Source organism: Solea solea, chromosome 20 (assembly GCF_958295425.1).
Source record: "Solea solea chromosome 20, fSolSol10.1, whole genome shotgun sequence".
Taxonomy (NCBI): Eukaryota; Metazoa; Chordata; class Actinopteri; order Pleuronectiformes; family Soleidae; genus Solea; species Solea solea.
Window position 1 is genome coordinate 15,274,635 of NC_081153.1, and position 18,282 is coordinate 15,292,916.

Below are 18,282 nucleotides of genomic sequence, written 5' to 3' on the forward strand. Positions count from 1 at the left end.
TAGTCAGTTCCTAAATGAATGCAGGGGTTTGGGGAGTAGGAGGTGTCTTTCTGCTGGAATTTATGAGCCATTTTACAATGTCCTTAACAGAACCAATACCAGGTCTGCATTTGGCACAGTTTTAAACCTTAAAATCTTATAAAATCAAACCCATGCATGGAAACAGTTTACAGATCTACTCATAAAAAACATGTTATGTCAATGAACAACAGCATGAATCTTAAAGCTTTAGGAGAGAATAAAACTGTTTATCTTATAGAAGTCTTTTGTCTGACCGAGGAATGGATTTGCATGACCCGCGGCTTTTCCCTGACCTAAGCAACAAAGAATGGGAGACATATTTTGGCACAAACAAGTGAATGTGTTGTAATTTCAGTGGACCAGGAACTACTCGGTGCCAGACCCAACAGGCCTGTTCCACGGTCATGTCTGGCCCATGTACATAAAGCATAAAAACATCACATAGTGAGTGGAAAAAACTTGATTTTTAAAAGATAATGACATTCAAAGCTCTTAGGGAACAAAGGGTAAACGGTTCTATTTAGATGAAGACGCCTGAGTCATTGTTTGGGCTCAGCTGTGAAATATATCTGACGTAAGAGCCAGAAAAATAGGCATATTAGCTGTGAAGTCTGGTTTACACTTGTCCGGAAAAGAAACTGAAACAGAAGGCAGGACTACACAGAAGATGTCATTCACTGTGGAAAAAAACAACTCGGATTCATTCCCATTTGATGACGTTAATGAGGACTTAAAACAAAGACTTAAAAGTTACTCTGACACAGTAAATAATCCAGAGTATACTGGTATATAAATCATCTCATCCTCTATAAACTGGTGTGAGCTAATGAAAATATTCAACAGTAAAAGCAGTTTGAGTATAGGATGATTATTTATCGCCCTCTAAAAGTGATTCAGATTTAGTTTTAATTCATTACATGAACATTTTAGTCTTGTGTTATGTTAAAATATAAGTTACATGCACCACAGTGGGAGAGATTTATTTAAAATACTAGAAACATGCTCTTGATAGATAATCCTATTAATGTGTGCTGCAGTGCAAACCCAGGGAAGCAGGCATGTACTAACTTTCCAAATGTTTACAGCCCTCAGTTCTGGATGACATTATTCCTACACAGACATCTAGTGGCAAAGACTGGAAATGGCAGCTTTTTGAGTCTCACTGAACTTTGAGCTCCACATGAGGGTGACACAGGGGCCAATCTCAGCTGACATAGGACAAAGTGGTAGAAGGTGAGTGAGTGAACTTTGATCTGCTTGGATTTTAGCGACCGGCAATTCATTGCAGGTAGCATTGGCAATGAATGCATTGTTTTCAATAGCTTCCATCTCATGTGACACACTGATTTTTACAAATGCTGAATGAAAGTAGGGCACATTGCTTTTAATAATAATAATAATAATAATAATAATAATAATAATAATAATAATAGCAATACTAACTTTTTGTTCTCTATATGAATACTGATAAAAATGATAAAAAAATACAAATTTCTATCAATATCTTCCATGTCATGTGAGCCAGTGACATGACTTTTTTTAAATTAGATTTTAGACACCTTTAATATGTGAATAACAATATTGTGAAAAATCATGTCTTATCGCTTATCTTAAAGAAAAATATATTGCAAAATGTATTAATTATATACATGTAAGTACATTACATTAGTGGATAAGTGTTATTAAATTCCTCCTCCAGTTAACATAATAACATATACCAAGATACACCTAGTATGTTGAATTCAAAAACAACTACAAAACAAACAAAAACAAAACGGTTTGTCAGTAAATACATTTGCATAAAAGATAATAAAGTGCAGCAGATATTAAAAATCACCATCATAGTTTTTAACTCCTTATCTGTAAACACAAGCACCGCCTATGCCTCGGGCTCTGTCAGAGAAGGGCGGGGTCCACGCGGTGCCCCGCCCCCTATGTTATGACGTCACTAGGCTGCCGGACCGGAGCAGCTCAGCACCAACAAACAGTCGCTGGTCGCTGCCCGGTGCTGAGTGCAGAACAGTCGGCGCAGCCCGGAGCCTCCTCGCCGCCTCCGCCCGTCACCTCCCTCGGCTCACGGCTGACGACATGGCCTCGGACGGCATGGACGAGCGGTCCCCGCTGCTGTCGGGCCCCAACTCCGGGAATGTGACCCCCACTGCTCCCCCGTATCTGCAAGATTCAAGTCCCCGAGGTAAACACACACACATACGACATGAGCCGGAGTCAGAGTAAGAGCCCCGCCGCCTGCATGCTGAATCATTTTTGGGGCGTATCAGGTTCGTGCAAGTGCGTAAATAAAAGCGCAGTAAAAGCAACAAGGGCATCGGTGAGAAGTGAAGCAGAGCAGCAGAGAGAGAGAGGGAGGAAGGTGGAGCCTCCACTCTGTGAGAAGTGGAGCAGTGGGTTAGAGACGAGGGGCCTACAACAACAGCAGCCTCTGCTTTTTACTGCACAAATCAAACATCACGACTCAGCGGAGCCTCGTGTTCTCTGGGTCTGTTCACCACAGTCGTGATGTGGCTCAGCCTCAGTAGGGCCTCACTGGGTAATGATGATGAAGATGATGGAGATGTGGTGGTGTCTGTGTTTCTGTTGTTGAGGAATGACCCACTGCAGATGCAGGCCTGGGCTGTCTTTTGTCCCAGCTGCAAATCATCAAAAATGTCCACATTTGCCCTTCATTGATAAGCCCGGATCAAAGGGTTTGATTGACATAATGTCCTGCGTGTTTGATGGCTGCTGTCAGTTTGCTCATTTGCATGATTATGAGACTGTAAACTGACACAAAATATGATTTAATCTCAATTAAACACACTCACACTAAGTCTGTGATGGCTAATTTCCATAATCATGATAGATATGAATGGGGAAAATTGTTAATATTTCACAAGGAGAGTGATGATAAACTGACCAACACACAGCCCTAGTGATTTATTATGTAGTGCCACAAGGGGGAGCATTATAGGCTCTTTAAAATGTTCACTGCATTGCAGATAGTTCTTTAAAATGTCCTGTTTACTTCCAAAATGCAAGTTAAAGTGATTTCTGCTACTTATTGAGCCATAGTAATAAATTTAAGCAGATCTTTTTCATATATCGCAGTAATATTGTGGATTAAATGGTCTGTATTTACATAGCACTTTTCTGGTCTCGATGACCACTCAAAGCTGCTACACTACAGTTTTGCAATTCACTCATTCACACACACACTGCCGACAGCAGCAAAGTGGGGTTAAGTGTCTTACCCAAGGACACATCGGCATGTAGACTATTGGAGCCTGGAATTGAACCCACAACCTTCAAGTTGAAAGACAACTTGCTCTACCACTGAGTTACTGTCACACCAGTGACGTGAACAGCAGCTATATCTTCACAAAATGCCACAGACAGTTCCACTCCCCCTCATTGACCTTCTGGCTAAGCGCCGCCCCAAAACACTGTTTTTGTGACTTTTGTAACATTAAGTCGTCAAATGTCTATATTTCCATAAGCTTATGGGTACAAAAGAAATCAAATCAGAGTCCTTATGCTGTTCTGCTCTTCTTCTTTATGATTCTACAGAAATGTATTTGACCAAAATGTAATGGAAAGTGAATTTCGAGATTGTAAAATGGATTTTTTTTTTTCAATGACTGCAACAACTGAAGTCATCCATCATCCCCTGCCTACTGTAAGAGAAGGCACACGGTGATAGATGGCCAGAGTTTTCACAGTGAAGAGCAAAATGTGGGTTAGAGTACTGTGGTGCACACAGGGCTGAATGACACAGGAAATTACAGGATTATAAATCCCACAAACACTGGCTCATGAAACTGCCAGACTAACCTTTGAAACTTGTTTTTTTTTTTTTCTGGAAAGTCCAGAAACACCCAGATCAGATTCAGATTTTAGTTTAATGTCTTGTTCTTAGCAACTCGCATTTAGAGTTAACATTGACACTGAGCTTCATACACCGAGGGCCTGTTTTTGTCATTTATTATTTATTCTTTATTATGGGCTCACACCAACAACAGTTCTTGTAACTATAATAACAGTTGTTATTATTTATTTTGAGCCAAAGCAGAGATAGTGTCATACATTTAAATATTTTGCATCTGAGTTCAAGCTGCTGTTTGTGAAGTGACTTCTTTGGTTTCCTTGATACTTAAAGTATCTGAATTTTGATTCTGATTCACTGTTTTGCTGTGTTTTCTTACACTGTGCAGCAGTGTGTTGTTGGTGGGAAGCAGAGACCAGTGTCCTTGGCTGCATCAAAGCATTCTTGGATTCCCCCCCCACTTCTACTTGTTTTGATATTCTTTGTGTTTGAAAGGCAGAGTACACTGACTGCAACAGAAGCTTGTGTGTGGCAGTGATTAATAAATGCCTCAAAAATACACATTTTATTCAGTTTTTCAGAGATGGCTGTAAGTTACAATGCTGTTTTTGATATTACTGTTACTGTCACAGCAGTAAAATGAACTACATGTTGTCTGCTGCTGCTTCTGCTCTCTTCTCCACTTCTTCACCACAAGTGAGATCCATTCAGTCAGTGATGGCACCAGCTTGGCAGGCTGTATTACTGCGAGTTGTGGTGCAGCCTGGTGGTTGTAGTAAAGTGTTTCCTCGTCTTACCTCTGCCTCCAAGGGCAGCGAGTGGAAACCTATAGCCGCTGTATTCTGTTTCCGACGTTAGGATGACTGTAGAGCACACAGCTGAGAGAGAAGTCAGCAGAAACAGGTGGTTTCTGATCATAGAGAGACATTTAGAGGATTGCAGTGACCCCATCAAATTATTCAATATTAAAAAGCTTAATAGAGCATAAGCATTTATAAAATGCATATTTCATTTATATAGAAAAAAAAGCACTTCAACCACTTTAGGTGTCAATCAGTTAATTATTTAAGTAATGAAGTAGCATGTTACCAAGTGAATAATGTTATCAGTTGTTGCAGCTGTAACAATCAAAAATAGGAAGATTACATTTCCAGCCCTTGCATTTTACTAAGTGCATAATTTGAAATTGCAGTCAACATTTGAAAACAAATAAATTATTCAGCCCTGAGCAGCACTTTTGTTTAATTCCTTTTTATCTTTGCCTCTTGTGTAAGAATTGAAGGTAAAAGAGGACAATAACAATAACACACTAGCAGATGAGTCACTGGTATCAGAACCTCAGAGCCAAGTTTAGCTGTTGTGGCTCGTCCCGTTAATCTGATTGAGAGTAGTACAATGGAGATGTTTGCCATTGTAAGGTGAATGGTTCACACTGTGACACCAGGTTTTAAGTATAAAGCATCGGAAAACAGTGTACAGCGTGTAAAACAAAGTCACTGCAGTTTCATGCAGCCGTGCAGTGATGACTCCGCCCATGTTGAGTAGGTACTATTTTTGTAGTGGAAAACAAACCTAAACCGTGCCACACTGTGTCGAGGCGAGCTGGGACCATAGTGGAAAAGGGCCATAGGATGATTTGAAAAATGATTTAAGTAACATTTCTAGTTTCACACATTTCTTGAGGTTTTGTTTATAAAATTATTAACCAGCTTTTTACTTGTAAGAGAAAGAGTTTCCTTTTTTTTCCCCTTTTTTTTCCCTATGTTTAGGGCTGCAATGATTATTCGATTAACTGATTATTAATTAGTTGCAGCTCTAGTCATGTTTGTCTTGAGGTTGGGAAGCACAATTTTTCAAAAATACTACCCCTATTCTAGTAATACAAAGCTAAATGCAAATCAGTGAAGTATAACTTTAAGAAAAAAACAACGAAAAAAATATTTAGCAGCTCTGATAAATCATTAAAGCATTAAAACAAACTCTGTATCAGTTTAGTATTAAAAAAACACAACATTATAAATAATGGATAAATACTTATGGAAGTTTGAACAGTTGGTGGAGCAGAATACTTAAAGATGCCACCCTGTGTGCTCTGGCATCGCAGCTTAATTCATTTTATATCACAAATCTTAAGTAAAAGGCGAGACAAAATTCATAAATTCATTTGGCAGCTGAAGATAAATCTCCTGCGACAATTTGTGCAACTCGACCCAGTTTCTTGCAACAACCGTTTTATAATCTGAAGTATGCTTGAATACAGTAGTAGTAGTAGTAGTAGTGGTGGTAGAGAAGCCTGTGGATTTATTGTGAAGTAAAACCCTGAGAATCATGTGGAATGTAGACTAATACAGCAGGTTAATGTGGGATTAAACGGTACAGAGTTCATTTGAGCAGCCGCTGTACTCACTTCACAGTACTTCTTTCACACACTAAGAGAAAATCTAAAGTCTCTAAAGGTCGTGTGAAGTTGATTACACATGTTGTTTTTAATATCAAATCACATCAAATCTGGCCATGGTTACAAATCATATGTCTTTTGTAGATGAATTCAAGCATGTCCAACCACGTTAGATGGGTGTCAGAGGTCCATAAGCGGCTCCCATATTCTCCTTTATTTTTTAAGATATATGTAAGTCGTTCCAGTCTTAAATGAACGACTTAAATGTAAGGGGTCTTTGTTGATTCCAGTTGAGTAGAATCTCAGGTATTTGCTCATTAGCAGAGATGCTTTGATTTATGTCCTCCAGCGAGACAAATGATCACGTCTCACCTCATGGTGGACAAACACTACATACTGAACCTGAGAGCAGTATTTCATCACTTTGTCTTTATACCATGGTGTCAATTTATGTCTATATGACCTAAAATAAATCCCAGTTGTTAACATATGTTGATGATGAGGACTCCAAATGCAGTTACTGCTCTTTTAGCTTCTTGTTACAGTTTTGTGTGGCTGTGTCTCAAAGGGACCATTGTTTGTTTGTTAAACATGCAGACTGGAGCTCAGGCTCCGGAAGAAACAGAGTCACATGTGGACCAATCAGAGCCGTGCGCAGGCTGTCATGGGTTCTCATGGATAATAATCAGGAGTTACGCCCGAAATCCATCTTTAGAGACCGAGCACTGACATTCCTGTGGAGTGTAAATGCACCTAGGTTAATTTAAGTTATTTCCCGAGTTTCTAGATAAGGAATGAACATTGAATAAGTTAGAGTCAATAAAGCAGACATTGAATGGTCTGTAACTGTTGGATAGTTTAAGAAATATTAGATGTAGGAAAGCCAACTTAAGAATGAAAATAATACGTTGATATTGATGGTTATCAAGACAAAGTCTGCTGATTTCATTTATGGATTTTTTACAGGCAGAAAACAACAAATACATATAATAATAATAATATATTTCATTCAAAGTGTGTTTGTACAATACATGAACATTATATTGATCTGTTAAATTATGACTGGACAAATGTATGCTATATAGATATATTGTACACTGTCATTCAATTATTGCCCAACGATACTTAAATCAATACTATCTTTATAATATTATTAAGTGTCTATAAAATATGAGGTCCGTCCATAACATGAAGCAGTTCTGAACATATTCTGTACATGCTGTGTGTTCATATAATCCCATGGCTGTAATGACACAGTTAATGAGTTGTCTTGGCATCATTAGACTTATTAACTATCCTGTTAACCGTTCAGACACTGATTTATTATGTTCTAGCTCTGTGAGCACATTTCATTTCTATTATTTTAATTTAAAGGTTCGGTTACATGTTGTTGTCAGACATCTTCAGAAGTGGCCACACATCATAGGATGAGTCATAACAGAGACTTTTTGTTCATGTACTGACAGCTAACTGTTGTGTCTCATCTGTTTTCCCTCCCTTCTCACAGCTGAACTACCTCCTCCTTACACAGCGATCGCCAGCCCCGACACCGGCGGCGTGCCTGTCATCAACTGCCGCGTCTGTGAGTCGCTCATCAACCTGGAAGGAAAGCTGCATCAGCACGTGGTCAAGTGCACAGTCTGCAATGAAGCTTCAGTGAGTGAAGCTGGTGAATGAGTGATGGTGTTGACATCATAGTTGAGTGAAGATGCTGGTGTGTTCACGTGAATGTTAAAAAGTCAGATTTGAAGGTGACATAGACCGGAAGCTCCAATTAACGCTGCGTTTGTGTGTGTATCTGCGTCATTACCTCGTTTATGAAACCCTAAAGTTTCAGAACAAACAGTTCAGCCACTGCTGAGAAAATAGTGTTGTATTGTTTTCCTGGGCTCTGCGAAGCGGATCGACACTTCCTTAATTTGATGTCGTCATCAGAAATCCTCACCACCGTAGCGCCTCCCGGTGCGGGCACTAGTCCGGGCACATCCGGTTGCGTACATTCAACCGCAGAAGAAGAAGAAGAACTAGTCTCGTTGTAGCTGCTGAGATGCAGAGCATCCACCGTGCCAGAGGGGGAGCTGTGTATCTGAGAGCTGGCCTATCTATTACGTCACTTCCAGGTACCTGGCCAATCACAGGACAGTAGGAAAGCTCTCGTTGGCTGGCCAATCACAGCAACTGTTTGGTCTGAAACAGCGCGGCTGACGAGAGCGTCAGTGAGGAGATATTTTGATCGGCTCGTTTGCAGCGATTAGGAGGATTTTAATCATGAAAACAAGTTAATATATGTAAGTAGACCTCCATAACTAACATATATGTGTGATACAAGCATTCTATGTCGCCTTTAAGTCAAACTAAGACAATAATTTGGTTTTCTTAATGTCATGTAAACACCTTAGTCCGACTAAAATCGAGCTAGTCTTAGTCGGACTAACAAACCTGGATAATACGATTTATAGTCCGATTACTTCTGTGTACGCTGTCGGACTGGAGTCAGACTTGGCGTTCTGTGCATGCACCAAAAATGCACTGTTTTTTTTTCTGTGACATAAAGGTCAACAGGAAACTGATCCTCTCAGACATAGACGGCCAATAAATCGTTTTTTCTCCTCCGCATGTATACTTGGATTTGTCACGTTGTCCGACTGCCTGTCTTAGTTTAAACTGTGCATGTAAACGTACTGTCTTGAATTATTTGAACAACCTGTCAACTCTCTTCTGTCTGTCGCACTAAACCTACTCTTCATCTGTCTGACAATCTCAAAACACATGCAGCTGTAGCCTGAGGGTGTAATTCTGTTTCATTGTGCTGCACCATTTCATGTCACAACAGGGTTTGTCAGTAAATTAAATTTCCCCAGTGTTAAATTAAAGCCCATCCACATATGCATGTATACATTAGTCACATGTCACTGTTAGTCAGCTGATAAATGACTTCAAATGTCTTAGCCTCAGTATCTGAAGAGCTGTCAGAGGAGGGAGGAGAACAGGTGGAATCAAATGCCAGTGTCACCTTCATGGATATTTGTGATGCTAATGCATCACTGTAGCCGTTTAATATTCTATTACTGCACAGATGACAGCTGTTACCAGGCAGCTCAGATTATACTGGAACAAAATGCAACCTGCATTGACGTTAGTGCACTAAAATGTTACTTCCAGGCAATTATTTTTAAAGGAAACACTTTATTCCAGTGTCCTACTCTGAACAGCTGACATTGTGACATAATATGGCAGTTTTAAAGATGAAAGGTGAAAGTAAAGCACGTCCTCGTCATCTTCAGTCGTCCCTGTTAGGTCTCGGTCTGATAGTTTCCTGTGAGCTGACTTTTATTCTGTGTCAAATCTTACAGCCCATCAAGAATCCACCAACAGGGAAGAAGTATGTGAGGTGTCCCTGTAACTGCCTGCTAATCTGTAAAGACACGTCACGGAGGATAGGATGTCCTCGACCAAACTGGTAGGCAACAGGCAGAGAATGTTCTGACTGTTTTACCCTCTTACTTTACTCTTACTGTCTACTCTCTCAACTAATTTATGATTTTTATGAGCATAATAATGAACATCAGTGTACATTGCACATGTAAATATGCTGGATTTCGCAGAAGCTGCTTATTTAAGTTCATAGTACTTTGGCAGGTGACAGACAAGACATACAATAAACTAATAATGAACATATTTGCATAATGCAAGCATATCTTTAGTTAGTTAGTTAGTTATATGTTCTAGTCATATGATATAAGTTTAAGCTCTGACTAAATGTTGGTTAACTTCTATGAGGCAAATCAGTCTGTCTATAATTTTGATGTCATCAGAAACAGTTATAACCAGATGTCCTGGCTTTGTGTTGAATCTGACAGCAGACGCATCATTAACCTGAGCCCGGTGATGGTGATCCCTGAGGAGCAACCTGCTCAGCCCGCTCTGCCCATCCAACCTCAGGGCATGAGGGTGGTCTGCGGTCACTGTGGCAACACCTTCCTAGTATGTGTAAAACCACCAACACGTCCACCTTAACCTCTCGCACAGGCTTTTTTCTGGCTAAATTATTGTTACTGTGCTACTGTTGGTATGTGCATGTAAATCATCTTGAAAGTCATATCACATGTTGATGCGTTGTGATAGAAAACTTTTGGATTTGTTGGAGTGTTTTAACTTGTACAGAGATGTTATGTGTCTTATGATGCTTTCCACTATCCAGTTCCAGCACACTTGGCTTGGCTCCACTAATTTTTCTTGTTTTTCCATTACTGATAGTACCTGCTCTGGCGAGGTTCCAAGCGAGCTGAGCTGAGCTAAATGTGACGTTAGCAGACAGCCGTCCACTGATTGGTCAGAGAGTGTCGTCACTGGAAGAGTCATGAGCGCCACGTCCGACAAAAGAATCAAACTGAACAATCCCGAACTGTAGATCAGTTAAAAAGACTGAAAAATCCTGAAAACAGGCGTTCATCTCGAACTAATCTTTTTAATGAACTGATTCTAATGATTCAGTATCGAAAACAACTGCTTTTACAAGTCACTAGTCACTTTGTGTTGCATATAAAATGCATATAAAAATCTGCAGTGACGGCAGTTTCATGCAGCCGTGCTATGACGACCCTGTCCATGTTGAGGAGGTACTTAAGTAATGGAAAACGAGGTGCCTGATGCTGAGTCATGCTAGAACTGTAAAGTGGAAAAGCGCCATTAGTTTGCTTCACTATCCACTGAGCTGGTATCAAAGAAAAGCTCATTTAAGTCAGTCCCAACAACAAGTATATGCCAGTGTCATGTTCTAAGATCGGTTTCAATGAAATCCTCCATCATGTTGCTGGCATGATTTTGCTGCCTGTCCTCCTTTCTGACACGGTATATAATAATAATAAGATATCATGAAGTCCCACCTTAAAGAAATTAAAATACAACCGCTGTCAGTTTTCATTGAATTAAAATTATGGCTTCTTAATCTTACACACTGTACCTTTTTAATAAAAAAAGGGAAACACAGAACCTGAGATACTGAGTATGTGACACCGACTCACATGTGGTACTGACCTCTTACCCTGTGCACGTTGTTGCTTGCGACGTCTGTAGGGCATTGAGGACGCCAGCTCATCCCAGCCAATGACTGGCCTCTCCAGCGACGGCTCCCAACCAGAACCAGAACAGCAGGTCGAGAAAGCTGGTCATACTGGCGGCATCGTTAACGACAGCCTAACAATTTAATCTTTAATTTAATTTAATCACACTGGTGCTAATATGACTTTGTACACATCTGGCTCTGAAGAGAACTACAGTCAAACTGGGTTAAATTAAAGCAAAATTAGTTCAGCTGTTGATGCTTTGGAAAACATAGACTGTGTATAAAATTGGACATTGTCTTCCAGTTTGAAAAGTGAAGTTCAGGAAGTAGAATAGAAGTAGCAGTTGGCCACAGTGGGGCGACTCTGCTGGGTGCAAAATAAAATTTCAGTTTGAATGGAAGTCTATGGAAAAATGTCTACTTCTCACTTGATTTACATACATTTATATGCAGTCTATGTTTGGACAAACAAGTCATTTTTAAATTACCTTTCCTTCACTGAAGCCAGATGTCAAAAGTCGCATGATAACTTGTGTCAGTGGAACCTTTGAATGGAGCTGATTTTTGTGACGTGTAAAGGATTGAACCCTGATGAAATAAATGTCCAATGACAACCACGACTAACATTAGAGGAGTGATTTCCACATAGTTTTGCCAACAATCATAACTGATTATGTAAAACCAACAAGTGCTCTGTCGATTGTTTTTGTAGCACGGTGGGTCTGTAGTGTGTGGCTGCATTTCTGTGCTCATGTGTGCTCACTGTATGTCTTAAATACTGTGCATTAACGGGGCTTCTCTTTCCTGTTTCCTCACAGTGGATGGAGCTTCGGTTTAACACGTTAGCCAAGTGTCCCCACTGCAAAAAAATGTGAGTGCATTCATTGTCATTTAACACAGGGACACACTTTACTCTTACTTACACTTAACCACTGACAGGAAAAGTTTATTTAATCTTGTTTTCTGTTGCCGTAGGCTTTTTTTCTATCTACAGTTTGAAGCATGAAATCACCAAAACCAAAATGCATGATGATTTCCATTTATTTCCATGTGAAAGTTGATGTTGTGATAATTGTTGTGAAATTGCGTGAAATGAGCATAAACATGTGGTCTTTTAATCCCTGATTTTAAAAGTGTATTTGTTTCAGGCTTGTTGTCTTTGGTGTAAGTCATAAGGACTTGTAATTGCTGAGTTTCATTTTCACATGTTGTGAAAACAGTTTGTCATAGTTGTGAATATTTAAACTCTCAGCTCTGTGGTTTTTGTCTGCTTATGTTATGGATACATTCTGTGAAGTCAGGAGCTGGTCTGTAGACAAAATGGGCCCCTAATATCTAGATGTGTCATAGGAATAAAAGCCTGGCCCCATTTCATGTAATAGTGATGTGGCAGGTGGGTCACTGGTTTTCACGAGTGGTGGGCACAGTGTGTGTCTGAAAGTGATGCTATGAACAGTATCTGAGCAGGTGAAGCAGCCTCAGAAGAACAAACTGCAGCTCATGCAGGAAAGTTAAAAAAAAGCTAAAAAACCCACAAAATATAGATGGTGAACATTACACTCAAAATCTTGTCTTCAGCATTAACAGTGGAGGTTTGAGATCCTATCTCTGTCATGTGATGATATTTAACCTTAATGTGCAGCTGCTCCTTTTCTAAAGGAAACTCTCCGATAAACAGTTCTGGTCAGGTGATCAGGTGTAACACATGTAAACATTGAGGAGAACAAAAGCAGGAGTGGGTAAGATGGTCAGGTGATCAGGCTCCTCTAAGCCATCTGAATACCAGCCATTCCAGAAGAATGAGTACCATCACATGAGAGGCATGCGGGAGCCGAGAGGGGGAGGAAAGAAAAGTAACAGTGATGCAGAAAAGTGTGTGTCTGTGTGTGTGTGTGTGTGTGTGTGTGTGTGTGTGTGTGTGTGTGTGTGTGTGTGTGTGTGTGTGTGTGTCACATGTGACTCGTTCATGTGGGACTGAAAACGCTGTGCTGGCTCAGAATTAAGTGTACTATGGATCGAATAAATAACACTATACCTTTGTATTCATGTTCAAGTTCAGTGTGTAAAATTTAGCTTTAGACTTAGCAGAAATATAAAATATAATAAAATCACCAATAAATGTTGCTAAATTTTACTCACTGTATCTTTAAGTCCCTCTAATCACATCCATATAAACATAATATTAAATAGCATTCCTCTCAGACTTGTGGTATTTAAAACTACATTTGCCTGTTTTGTCCCAAAACTCTCTTCATATACTGACTGTTTTTGTTGTTATTTGTTTGTTGTTTTCTTGCAGATCGTCTGTTGGTAGTGCGCTCCCCAGGAGACGGTGCTGTGCTTATATAACTATAGGAATGATCTGCATCTTCATCGGAGTGGGCTTAACAGTAAGTGTGTCTGCGTGCTGCCAAACATCTGCAAATATGAATTGGAAGTAATTAGCTGTATCGTATTTAAATGTATGATAGTAATGTGCACAACAATTGACAAAACAGTCACAGTTGCAGAGAGATTAAAAAAGTGTTAATTGAATACATTTATTGTTAAAATAGTACAGTACATTTTCATTGGCCTATTAATCCTCTTAACTGTTCAGTAAACAATAACTGCTTTTTGTACGAAAAACCAAGTATTGTTCAGTTTTTCAAACTTTCACAACTTCTAATCATATTAGAAGCTAATCACCCCATAATCTCATGGGATTACACTGATTCATATTTTACAGAGGTTTTACTGAGCGTGTTATTTCTGATGACGACAAACATTAAGTGAGGGATTTCTTTTTTTTGTATAATTTAATTATTAGAAGGAACATTTGAAAACAACAGTTGTTGATTGCCAGGACACACTTTTATTTTTAATCTCAATGTTTTTTTTCCCTGGTTAAATAAAGGTTAAATAAAAAATAAATATGCACAGACTTAAGTATTAAAGGTCCAGTGTGTAAGAATTAGCGAAAGATTGTAGATTGTCCCGCCCCCCTCTGTTTCCTAAGCACTTCAGGGAACTACGGTGGCCTTTACATACCAGAAAGGATGCTTTGCTTCCTTGTTTGTGTCGTAAGTTTCCACTTGAATAAGAGAAACACGGTCTTAGCTATCTGTATAAAGATGATGGCACAAGACGACAAGAATTATACTCTTATGCAAATATACATGTAAGAAGTATATTTGATGTCTGCCAATAAATCCCTTTGAAATTGCACACTTGACATTTCTGTTCACCTTACTCTGCATGACAAAGAATGTGAATACAATCATTTTAAAAGAAATCAATAGTCTTTTCTGTGTTAACAGGTTGGTACTCGGAGCTTTGCCAGTCGTTACAACGCCACTTACGTGTCCTGGGCGTTCGCCTACTTGCTGGGCCTCATCTGTCTGATACGAGCCTGCTACTGGGGAGCAATCAAAGTGAGCTACCCGGAGAACAGCTTCGCCTAGGGTTCGGCACGGATCGGCATGGCTCGGCACGGCTGGAAGAACAAACCTCAGCTTTTAGTTTTTTCATCTTGTTCAGATTAAACACCGGTCATGTTCAGCAGAGTAAAACAAACGCAGCGTCTGTTGAAGATGTGTGTGTGTGTGTGTGTGAGGATGTATCACAGATGTATCCTGTTGTATTTGTCTCTTGAATGTTTTTGAACTCGCTGAACAAAACCTGCTGGATGTCGATCAACCCTCCGACCGGTCCGCAGAGACACAAACCATTTTCCTGGCTTTGCAGAAATCTTCCCAAATACAGAAACAAGAACTTCTCCTACGCTGATTGTAACTTGATCGTGAAGCAAACTGATCTGGATTTGGTTTTTCCGGATCTCTGACCTAAAGGTACTCACTCGATTTCCTTTGTTTCTGAGCAGACCAAAATAAGAAAACCTCCTAAGAACAGTTTGCCCATTGCACTTACGGTTTATATGCAATTGTATGCGTCGTTTTGCTGCTAGTTGAAACTCCAGCCACTGAAAGCTACGTATTCATACTGTAATGTAACCACTTACACCGCCTGTGTACACTGACGTAGTATTGCTGTATGATTTTTTAACTCTTAAATCGATCAGTATTTTTTTTTTCTTCTTTATTATTGTTTTTTTTTTTTTAAAGAAATTGCCCTTAAATACCTGTGTGTGCCAACGTTGCTGCCCAGTATTAGTCAAAAAGAGCATCGGATCAACAGGAGCTTGTTTATTTGTTTATGAAATGCAGCTTTTAACTCCATAAAGCACTCAACACTCTCCTTTTTCTGAATCCTCCTCCTGACTGGATCCCTCTGCTTCCATCACTGTGGTTGTGTTGCCGTCTCACTGGTGGAAAAAAGTGAGATTCAAGTTTGCATGTTGTGGTTTGTTTGGGTTTTTTTTCAGTTCAGTGAGGTAGTTGATGCATATGATGAAATATGATGTCTTAGCTCTCTCTGCCTGTGCATTAGAATGTGAACCCTCCTCTTCCTCCTCCTCATCGTCCTTCTCCTCTGACCTGTCTCACTGCCCTTTTGACCTCTGGTGAACTTTGTGCTAGCTAGCATTGCTATACATTAAACTTAGCATCCTGTCTCTTGACCTTTACCGGTGGGCACAGTCAGTTCAAACTTCTAACCTTGTTTTGAATGTGATGATGTTGATGATGATGATGATGATGATGATGATGATGATGACGAAAAATAATAGAAAACAAAAAAACTCTTTGTACAAAGTTAAACTTGAGGACTTGTAGTGTGAGATGGAAGGATACGATGACGAATGGTTCTTTTTAAAAATGATAATTTATCAATAAAATGTAAAAACCTGCCTGTATCCGTGTCTGTCTATTTGTTGCCTGTTATCAGTTGAATTCACCGTTTTGTACCCACATTTGAGCCGGTTCACTGGGCTTCTTCTGAGAAGTCAGAAATGAATCAAACATTCAACCACTAAAACTACTTTTTTTTCCTCTAAATAACTATAATTTGACATCGTAATCAAGAAATAATAATGTGCTTTACTATTTTTTCAAGTTTTTTTATGTACATATGAAATAATTATGTTATTTAATTCATCAAGAACATTTGTTTTGTAATAATGTTGGAATAATTATTTAAGACTATTATTTTGATTCTTCTTATGTTAAAATGTCACACTAGTCCACTGAATATTAACTCCCTATTTTTCCTGTAATCAACATGTCAAATTTGAATTATATGAACCTCCAACTGTCATCAGTATTTCTACATTCATTCTTTAATTTTTCTCAATAATCTTTAATGAGAAAGCACATTTAGAGCAAACAACATTTTTACAAGACAAATGTCTGTGTTTGTACGTACTTCTCTTTTTGAGAAGCTCATTTGGAAAGTGATTTGTTTGTGATCTGTTATTTTTGGGGCCATTTTATGCCTTTAATTAACAGCTGATAAGAAGCAAAAGTATATGACAAAGGTCACTGTTTGAGCCCATCGTGGGGAAACTACAGAAACACTGTCAGTCAAATCTGTTTCAACCACATTCACACAGTTTTTATTTTAGTTAATAATATAATTAATAACTGAATACATTCATTGAGGAAGTGATATTATTGCTCATGCTTTTTCCCTGTCCAATTCAAAGTCATTGTTATATATTTGTACATTTTCACTTCTGTTCTTTGTTCACTAGATGGTGCTATATGCTAAAAAAGAGGAAAATGAGGAAACAGTTTTTTTTTTCCACCTGGGCAGGAAGTGATTGGGGAAGGAAGCTAATAAATCCATCACACCTGTGAGCTGAAAGGAGGGGAAACTAACAAAGGAGGTTTGAAGGAGGAATGAAATGCATATGAGATGTAAGGAAAGAAAATGAGGAACGTTTTTTTGATCAACTAAAAAGTAAATTGTGAAGTAAACTGATCAACTTGTTCTGTGTGGAAACAAGGCTCTGGAGAAATAAGATGATCCATGGAGCAAATCTGAAACTGGTTCTACTACTATGACCTGTTTGGATTCAGTGAGCTCTCTACGATGGATGACACGCACATAGGAGATAAGTCAAATTTCTCTGAAACTCTACTGACCTCTGACCTTCAAGTGGCAATTATCTAACCAGGTATGTTTTTGATCTTTTTTGGTAGTTTCTCTCTAAATGTTGATTGATGATTTTGATGATTCATGTTTGTTTGTTGAATGTTGAATGTTTTGAGTTTGCTGGTTGATTTCAGTGATTGTTTGCAAATATGCAAAACTAACTGCCTCTAGTTGTTGTATCACTTTATGTTATGTTGTAATTTTTTGTAGCATAGGAATAACCTCTCAAATGTCTGAATATTTAGACAAGAATTCTCTTGTCTGGTGTCCAACTTCTATGACTATCTATCTACTAACTTGTGAAGTGTAAATGGAGCCATTCATGTTGTGGCAACGTTCATTTGTTGACAAGCCGATGATTCTGGCAAACTTTGAAGCACAACTTCTAACATACATTTAAACATGTCTTCAGACCTGGTACAGTCGCCTATGTTACTCCATGTTATACACATGTGATAACATTGTTTTATTTTTCAAGATATTGGTCATAAAAACTAACCCTGAAAAACAACAAGAGAGAAACAAAACTTTAGTTTGTGTAGCTCGTGTTTTCAACCCAGTTTATATCACCTGTTGCTCATTGTATGCACGTTATTTGAATCACTTTTCTTTACAAATGAGATCACTTTAATAACACGACCTGACACACAGCAAAACAAACTATCCAAGTATAGATGACAAGCAAACGATTGACACTTACCAGTCCAACAGTAACAGGACCAGGTAAAGTAGAATGTTGTCATTCTTTCAAAACCAGAAATTCCACAGTGTCTATGCAGGTGATGCCGTTCATCCTGTTGTAAATTAATGTACCAACAAAATAGTCTTGGAGACATTATTTGAATGTTGAAATCCTACATTGTTGTTATCATTATACATTTAAATGAATGTGTCATCTTGAATTTGCAAATCTGACACAGAGAAACCACATAAATAAACATCTTT

General features: G+C 38.9%; 1 protein-coding gene across 2 annotated transcripts; it reads left to right on the forward strand.

Annotated features, from left to right (window-relative positions):
• Positions 1–1,969: 1,969 nt before the first annotated feature.
• pip4p2 (phosphatidylinositol-4,5-bisphosphate 4-phosphatase 2) lies at positions 1,970–16,089 on the forward strand. Of its 2 annotated transcripts, XM_058620013.1 has the most exons (8): positions 1,970–2,215; positions 7,747–7,895; positions 9,593–9,699; positions 10,100–10,223; positions 11,316–11,393; positions 12,123–12,175; positions 13,604–13,694; positions 14,604–16,089. In XM_058620013.1, the coding sequence occupies exons 1-8, from the start codon at positions 2,110–2,112 to the stop codon at positions 14,745–14,747; spliced, it is 852 nt and encodes a 283-aa protein (XP_058475996.1). In that variant the 5' UTR covers positions 1,970–2,109; the 3' UTR covers positions 14,748–16,089. The 2 variants fall into 2 exon arrangements, with proteins under 2 accessions (XP_058475996.1, XP_058475997.1); XM_058620014.1 differs by lacking the exon at positions 11,316–11,393.
• The last annotated feature ends 2,193 nt before the right edge of the window (positions 16,090–18,282 follow it).

Excerpts from the sequence above, each read along its gene's own strand:
- pip4p2 (XM_058620013.1), top strand. The coding sequence starts at position 2,110 with ATGGCCTCGGACGGCATGGACGAGCGGTCCCCGCTGCTGTCGGGCCCC. Across the intron at positions 2,216-7,746 it reads GCAAGATTCAAGTCCCCGAG|CTGAACTACCTCCTCCTTAC; the intron begins GTAAACACACAC and ends CCCTTCTCACAG. Across the intron at positions 11,394-12,122 it reads AACCAGAACCAGAACAGCAG|TGGATGGAGCTTCGGTTTAA; the intron begins GTCGAGAAAGCT and ends GTTTCCTCACAG.